At 38.8% G+C, this 7,782-nt stretch overlaps 1 protein-coding gene across 4 annotated transcripts; it reads right to left on the bottom strand.

Annotated features, from left to right (window-relative positions):
• Window positions 1-3,886: 3,886 nt before the first annotated feature.
• Window positions 3,887-7,782, bottom strand: LOC117424399 (major facilitator superfamily domain-containing protein 6-like protein A). 4 transcript variants are annotated; one of them, XM_034040695.3, is made up of 2 exons: window positions 7,511-7,782; window positions 3,887-5,899 (listed from the first exon to the last, which is right to left on the bottom strand). In XM_034040695.3, exon 2 carries the CDS (start codon window positions 5,850-5,852, stop codon window positions 4,098-4,100), a length of 1,755 nt encoding a protein of 584 aa, XP_033896586.3. In that variant the 5' UTR covers window positions 5,853-5,899; window positions 7,511-7,782; the 3' UTR covers window positions 3,887-4,097. The 4 variants fall into 4 exon arrangements, with proteins under 4 accessions (XP_033896586.3, XP_033896585.3, XP_033896587.3 ...); XM_034040694.3 differs by having other exon boundaries at window positions 7,533-7,782; XM_034040696.3 differs by having other exon boundaries at window positions 7,611-7,782.

Here is a 7,782-nt window from a genome sequence, read left to right as displayed (position 1 = left end):
TCCTTGAAGGACTGGGTTCAAATCCTGCAGATTCCAGCCTTCATTTTCAAAGAATTGATTAATTGACCATGTATTCAGTGGGAAATACAGTTTTCCTGTGGGAGCTGGTGGTGCAGTGAACTAATACCATGGCCTTCTCCCTGAAGATGGTGGTTTGAGTCCAGTTCCTGAGGTAGGTAATGATGTTGGTTGGATTTCCACAGATGGAGGAGGAGAAGACCTGCCCTGTGGAACGAGGAAGAGGAGGTAGGAGAGGATAGAATGGGAGTCTGCTCCCCAGCCATGTGGACAGTGGAAGATGGCTGTGTTGCTGCCTGAGAGTATTGTGTGCATTCAGTAACAGAATGAAGAGTTGTATTTTTTTAAGTTCACTTTGTACATGCACAAAAATCAACTATGTGTCTTTAACCAAGTACTTAATGCACACAGTACGACTCTATAAAGAGACAATTTACCTAGTCTCTCAGGTAGCAACACAACCACCTTCCACTCATGAAAATAAAGGATGGACTCTACAGGATTCAAACCCAGTACTCCACAGAGAACAGCACAGCATGCTAGAGAAAAAGCCCACTGCACCACCAGCTCCCACAGCAAAACAGTGTTTCCCACTGAAATATGGTAAATTGACAGTCTTTGAAAATTAAGAAAGATATCAGTCCCTTCCAAGGGGGAACATTACAGCACGCTAGTGAATTATCCCACTGTGCCATCTTACTTCCGTGAAACTGCTTGCTTTTTCATTGACTATAAGGTAAATTAACCAAGTGTTTGAAAATAAAGAAAGTAACTCATCTGCATTCAAACACAGTAATCAGTAAAAGATCCTAATGTGTTTGTTCACTTGCAAGTAAACTAGGTGTGAAATGGGCCCTTATATTTACTTTGCCAAAGCATGTGTTATTCTTAAATTGTCACATTACGCGCATGTTCTTTTAAACTGTTTTTAAACATAACCTGCTTATAAAGCAAGCTGCACATTGGCATGTATGCTTTTCAAATGTATGCATTGCATTAGAGGCTTGGTAGTCCAGTGGTTAGAGCAATGGGCTTGTTACTAGAAGAATTTTAGCTCAGCCACTGACTCACTGTGTGTGACCCTGAGCAAGTCATGTAACCTCCTTGTGCTCTGTCCTTCGGATGAGATCTAAAAAAACCTACTGTTTATGACTCTGCAGCAATTGTGATGCAGTTAACCCCCTAGTCTCTATAAATCGCTTTTGATAAACGCGTCTGCTAAATGAGTAATTAATAAAAGCAGAAACGTAGAATTCTTCTGCTAGACCAAAAGCTTTCTTTCTTGCATATAAGGCCTTTGTAATGCAATAGTAAAAACATATGTGCATTTTTTTTTCATTGCCACTGCTAGTGCCAGAACCGAGAGCAGTTTATACAAAATCTTTTATTATGTTGTTTTAAATCCCTTATAAAAATGTAGTAAATTTGGACCACAGTTTTTGTCCAAGTATTACAGTACTATGCAGTTGTAGTACTTTTCTATATTTTATAATGCTTTTACTACAGCATACACCAAGTAAGCTCATAAAAGGTTTATTTTATGCCAGCATAATATCCACTAGCAAGTATGTGTTCATGGAATCAAAATATGAGTAAAAGACTGGGTGCTCAATGATACATAAAGAATGTGGAGCTTGACAGAACTGAGCACAGCATTTCATCCATATTCTTAGAGCCTTAAAATTACACCCCATAAAAGAAGAAAGGGAAAGAGGTGAATTCAACACGCCGCTTAGCAAATGACAGATTACTGAAATCGAGCTTGCAGGCTAGCACCCGGAGCAACGCAGAGTGCAGAGATACAGTATTACCTTGTTATCTGAACACTTGGAAGACAATAAGCTAGTGCCTGACTCCGAGATCCAGCCGAGGGTCAAGCATACTGTAGTGAAGTGATGAGCAGGGCTGTATCTTCACATCCTACAGTGTTATTAGTCACGTGCCCAATTCACTTCTGTGGAAATGCCACTGATCTGGGAACAGTAGGACATCATCCATTAAGGAGTAAGGGTATCCTTAATAAAATGCTGCGTTTTCTTCAGTTAGGGACTACACTGAGGAATGAAAACAAGCTCTTCTGTCTGCCTCTCCTAGAGTGATAACCCTTTAGGTTGTTGCCCATCCTTGTTTCTTCACCCGCCATGTGTCATTGCTCAGTAATAAACTGGACGTGAAGCGGACAAGTGACTGACCCCATTAACAATTGGGATGAATCACAGACTGTGCATAAAAAAAAAAAGCTTAAAAAAGCCATTCCCTTCAAAACAGTCCTATAGGAAAAGAAAACATGTTTTCATCACTTTGTTTCCATCACTGGTCCTGTGCAGCGAACCCATTTTTATTTATTTATTTATTTATTTATTTATAGAATTTGAAATGCTGAAGAATAATTTGATAAGACCATTTAATTTAAATCCATCATCACCCATCATTTGCATACATTAACATTTATAAACAAACATTTATAAACATGTACTTGGGATTGTGAAATTACAAAATGGGTATTTTTTATGTATTATTAATACATTAGCAGTTCAAACGAGAAGAACTGTTTGGCGTATACTAAGTGAAGTGTAAATGCTGTTACCTTGCCAATCCCAGCCAAGACATAACCCAAAAGAATATCCACCCTTACCAGAAAATACCATTGGCATTTAATGCCAGTATATTAACCAGAAGAAACCTTACCAAATCAAACATTACCAGCAATGGCAGCACAACAGATTTGGAACAAATATTGCACTCTAGCAATGCTATTGCACTGGAATGGCTCACTGGTGTGTATCTGACCCTTGGTACAGAACCCTTGCATTGTCCTTGTAGTGCCAATGTATTGTTGATCAGCTGTAACACAGGCATACCATGAACTAATAAAAAATAATATGCTATCTGTACATATTATATACAAACACTCTTGAAACAAACATTTTTAAATTCCTTTCTGGAAAATTCATCCCATAAATTGGCATGCTGAATGAGATGTTTTACCCATTTTAAATTCTGTATTAAGGACAGGTATGAACAAACCGAAACACAAATATCTCACACTATACAGCTGATTTTGTGATAATAACAAGGATGGAAATAAGACTCCCACTGCATAGCAGTTTGATCCATTCCTGGTTCTACTATGTGTAACGAGACACACCTGAGCTTGTTACCTATACACTGTGGCTAATCAAGCTCATATTGAAACCTGGAATGAGAGAAACTGATATGCAATGCAAGTCTTATTTCCATACCCTGTAACAAGCTTTTCAATATGCATTACAAGACCAACTTATTACCTGAGATTTTACACACAATTCTTTCTCATGGGTGTAGTGTTTCAGCCTACAACAACCAAATCATTGGCATACAGTACTCTTGTTTTAGTGTCTCCCGCATTACTGTGATTGAACTGGGATTTGTCTTTATTAAAAATAACTATACGGAACTACATGTAAGAGCTGTCTTTGAAATCCCTGTGAAATAGTATTTTGTGTGCTTAATGTCTTTGAAATGTATGTCTTTTCTTTCTGTAGTATCAGAGCTTTTGTTATGCATTTTGTAATGTGAGGGTAGTCCTAGTCTCTGTGCACCACTGTCAGTAATAAAGCATCATTTGACCTTTTGCAATCCATGTTAACATTTGAGCATGTCGTAATAACAGTTTGCAGAAGGTTCTTGCATTACACATGCAATTACATAATACTTCCCTGTAGGCAAACAGATTGATAACTATGTGCCCCAGCACCATGCTGAATAACATACCTGTAACATTCAAATTATCACAGCAGTTTAGCCAGTTAGTTGAACAAGCAATTGTCAAGATTACTAGTTACTGTTACAGTGTTACTTATCAATAACAGACCCACTAATTACCCCATTCAGATCTTCAAGGCACACATTTATTTTGGTACATATTTGTCAAGGCAAGCTTTAGATTTTCCATTACTTCCCAAAATGCTTTTAACCCCTGATCCAAAATCGCGCACTTTTCAAATCCTGTGCTCCCTGTCTGTCAGTGTACAGGTAAACTCTACTGATCCAGTCTTTACTCTCTGTCAGTGCACAGGTAAACACTACTGATTCAGCCTTCACCAGCTGTTATTCTCTTTTTCGTCCTTCATGGCATTAACAAGCCAGTCTCTCTCCTGATCTGTCTCTGTATCACTAAGGTCACTGTTGTCAGCCGCTAAAAGCCGGGAGTAGTTAACCCTCTTCTGCCTGGGAATCCTGGACTGTACTATCAGGAATGCAACTGACCAGATTACCAAAACAACTGCTGCCGCCCTGTAAAGCACCTCCAAGTTGAACCTGCTGGCAATGAAGCCACCCGCCAAGCTGCCAATTCCAGCGCCAAGGCCGAGCGAGAGCGCTTGAAAAACCCTTTGAACAGATCTCTCCATTCCTGGAGTAGAAACATCTTCACACTGGGCATTCAGAGCCCACCACAGGGCTCCACTGCTAAACGCATTCAAAGACTGAATAGGCAACACAGACCATGGAGACCAGAGGAAGGAGTAGTAGAGACACTGGACCGCCATGCATAACATCCCCAGTGCTACGGTCCCACTCTGGCCAACAGTCTTCAGGATCTTGTCGCTGAAGAAGGAGAGCAGAATCTCAGCGAACAGCGTGATTGCTATCGAGGCTCCCATGTAGAACTCGCTACTGCCTTTCTCCTGCATTTGCCAGAAGAGGTAATTTTCAATGGCAGAGCCGACTGCTCCAACTATAAAGGCGGTAAGCGCACACAACGTGGCTCTGCCGTCATTGCTGATGAGGTGCAGGGCTTTAAGAACTTTGTTTGTCTGCTCCTGTTTCCTGTTGACATGAATTGGCAAGAAGGTGCCTGTGAGAAGCGTTAAGGTAATCAGAATAGCATAGCTATAGAAATGGACTGCGCTCCGGTGAATATGGACATTTAGCAAGCAGTCCAGGTTGCTTACCAAAAGACCCACGCCACAGGCACTGCATGCTGCCCCCAGGTACCCCCAGATCCATTGCCGGCTGTAACCGTCAGTCGCATCCACAAAATCCAGGTACTCGTACAGGCCATCATCCACAATCCATTCCAAAGGGGCGGATAGGACCTCCCACAGAGCTACAGCCATGAGGACTAGGAAGAAAAGCTGGTGCTGGACCTCCAAAACGACATCTGTGGGTTTTTGCCCATGTGCGGAGCCAGTTTTTAAAGATCTTGACCTGACTGATCTTTTTGAATCAGAATTATCTGGGATATCAGCCCCTTCTTCGTTCTTGTGATTTTCCCTATGGGATTGTCGGTGAGCAATTCGTTTAACTTCATGTTTACTTGCAGCAGCGGTGGCTAATATTGCATCATTAAGCGTCTGACCCGCTCCTGCAGTTGCAATGTGTTTTGTATTAATTTTAGAGAGTGCTGTAGGGGATATAAGGGTTGTGAAGGCATGTACAGTCATAGTAGTGTTTCCTAACTGGCTAAAGTTTATTGTGTCCTCTGCGGTTTCTGGCAACCCAAACCCAGCAAATGCACTGATATTGCAGTACCTGGTCATTGTTGCCTTGTCTGCCGGTGGAATGAGTAACAGGAGAAGCCCTGCTCCTATGGAGCACAGCAGCGAGCTCAGTATTACTACCCTTCGTTTGTTGTAGTGCTTGGCAAAGTAACCGCTCAGCGGAGCCCAGGCCAGGTTAATGAAATGCTTAGTGCCCATTATGATGCCAGTCAGGGAAGCAGTCAGTCCAAGATGTCTGAGATAGAGAGTGAGAAAGGGGATGGCACATGCCTTCCCAGCACAGTGCAGGAACTGAAAGAGCCTGGACAGAAGCATGGCCTTGTTCACGTCCCATTGCTTGTTCCTCCTCATGGCTGTCGTTGTTTTCCAGAAGTCCCAAACTCAGCAGAAAGGCATTTCTGCAACACAACATAAAAAATATATATATTACTTTTATAAAGCTAAAACACAAATGTACAGTTTGATGCTTAAAGCTGCTAATTTGCAGCTTCATGCACATGTTAGGTTTCAGCTGTGCTCTGCAGGGATGTTGTCATATTGAAAACAGTATTTTATTACATGGAAGATTTCCTAGATTATTTTATGTTTTGTGTTTGTGTACATATTATTTAGCTTGGTTACAAATGTATGTGTGTGTGTGTGTGTATATACATTTCTTACAAGTTTTATTTTATGTTTGTTCACCTTTCAGTGTGCCCTAATAATGTTTTTATTTGGTTGAATGATCCTTAAACTTTGATTTGGTTGAATATGTTGTTACTTTTTAAAGAAATGTTAATTCTGATGAAAATTATGTATTTAATACTAATTTTTATCATTAATTTAAATTTAATAATTTAAATTATTTCTAACCACAGTTAAAAACAGCACAGAATAGAATAGTGTGCAAAATAAAATTATATACTCAGCCTTAACTTACAAAAAATACAAATACTTGGTGATAAAATGTATGGTATAATAATAATAATAATAATAATAATAATAATAATAATAATAATAATAATAATCTACTGAGTTAAAGTTAAGTATGACGCAATCAAAAACATTGATGTACATTTAAAAAAAAAATTACATCACAACTTAATGCTGAAAGACTTGATATTTAGATTTTTCTGAAGAAACACATGAACAAACTTTGTACTTTCATAGTTATCAAACACACTGCGTAGTATTTCTTTTTCAGAAATGTGGTAAGGAGATTTAGTTAAAGTTAAATCTGATATCCCAAGAACTCTAGCTGACATACTGCTTTGTCTTTAAACTCAAACAAGTGCTATACTACTTAGTGGTAAATACAAAGAATTGATTTTCAACTGACTGTGTATAGATCGGAATATTTTCAAGTCCGTCAAGCAGAGATTAGTTTTTCATTAGTATCGTGATACGATTCGTTAATATAGTTAATATATAGTTAATAGAGTTACTAAACCAGATTCAAAGTTTGCTCATGTTTCATTAATGATTAGCTGTAAAAAAAATGTAACAAAAACTTTCTTTGATTTTACGATTCCCCTAAAATAAAAATATTTAAAACCTTTTTAAACGCTTTTAAAACAAAAGAAAATTGATCAAACCTTGAACCATGTAGCTTGGTAAATCTGGTCTGATATATGTTCTTACATTATGGAAATAGTATATGTGTGAATGACTACATGTGTGTATATATAGTCAATGTAATATTTAAATAAATGGCCGGTAACTACAACACAATGACGCAGACAACATCTCTCTTAATGTTGGGACATTTTTCGTACGTTTTTGCATCTGTTTATTTATTTATTTATTTATTTATTTATCTATTTTAACTTTACACATAATACAAAAAACGCATTTTCAACCCCCTAAAATATAGTACAAGAAAATGTTCTATATTAAATGTCGTATATTGAGTTGCCTATAATAATAACACACGCATTACCTGATCTATACAGACCAGTTGCACCTGTTCCTGCCCCCACCTGTAAGCTATGGGTCTGGTGACACGTCACATATGCTTTAAAAGATGTTACCTTTGTTTTTGTTAATACCTACTGTCAGTCTGGATTAAATCCCGGTTGTTGTCGTGAATTTCCAAAAGGTATCGTGGTATTATGAGTAAAACGACTGTACCTGGAATCCAGGTTGAACTGTACAAATTACACCTGGAAACGCACTTCTGACTGTTGTGGAATGTTGACGCTTCTCCTACAGTGAGGGTTTAGCCAGTTGTTAGTTACAGCGCCCTCTGTTGGTAAGGAAGACTACACAACTCTGCACTGATACTGAATCCCTGTGCTCGCCA

The sequence above is a fragment of the Acipenser ruthenus genome, chromosome 19 (genome assembly GCF_902713425.1).
Source record: "Acipenser ruthenus chromosome 19, fAciRut3.2 maternal haplotype, whole genome shotgun sequence".
Lineage (NCBI taxonomy): Eukaryota > Metazoa > Chordata > Actinopteri > Acipenseriformes > Acipenseridae > Acipenser > Acipenser ruthenus.
This window is presented reverse-complemented; position numbering and strand designations above follow the sequence as displayed.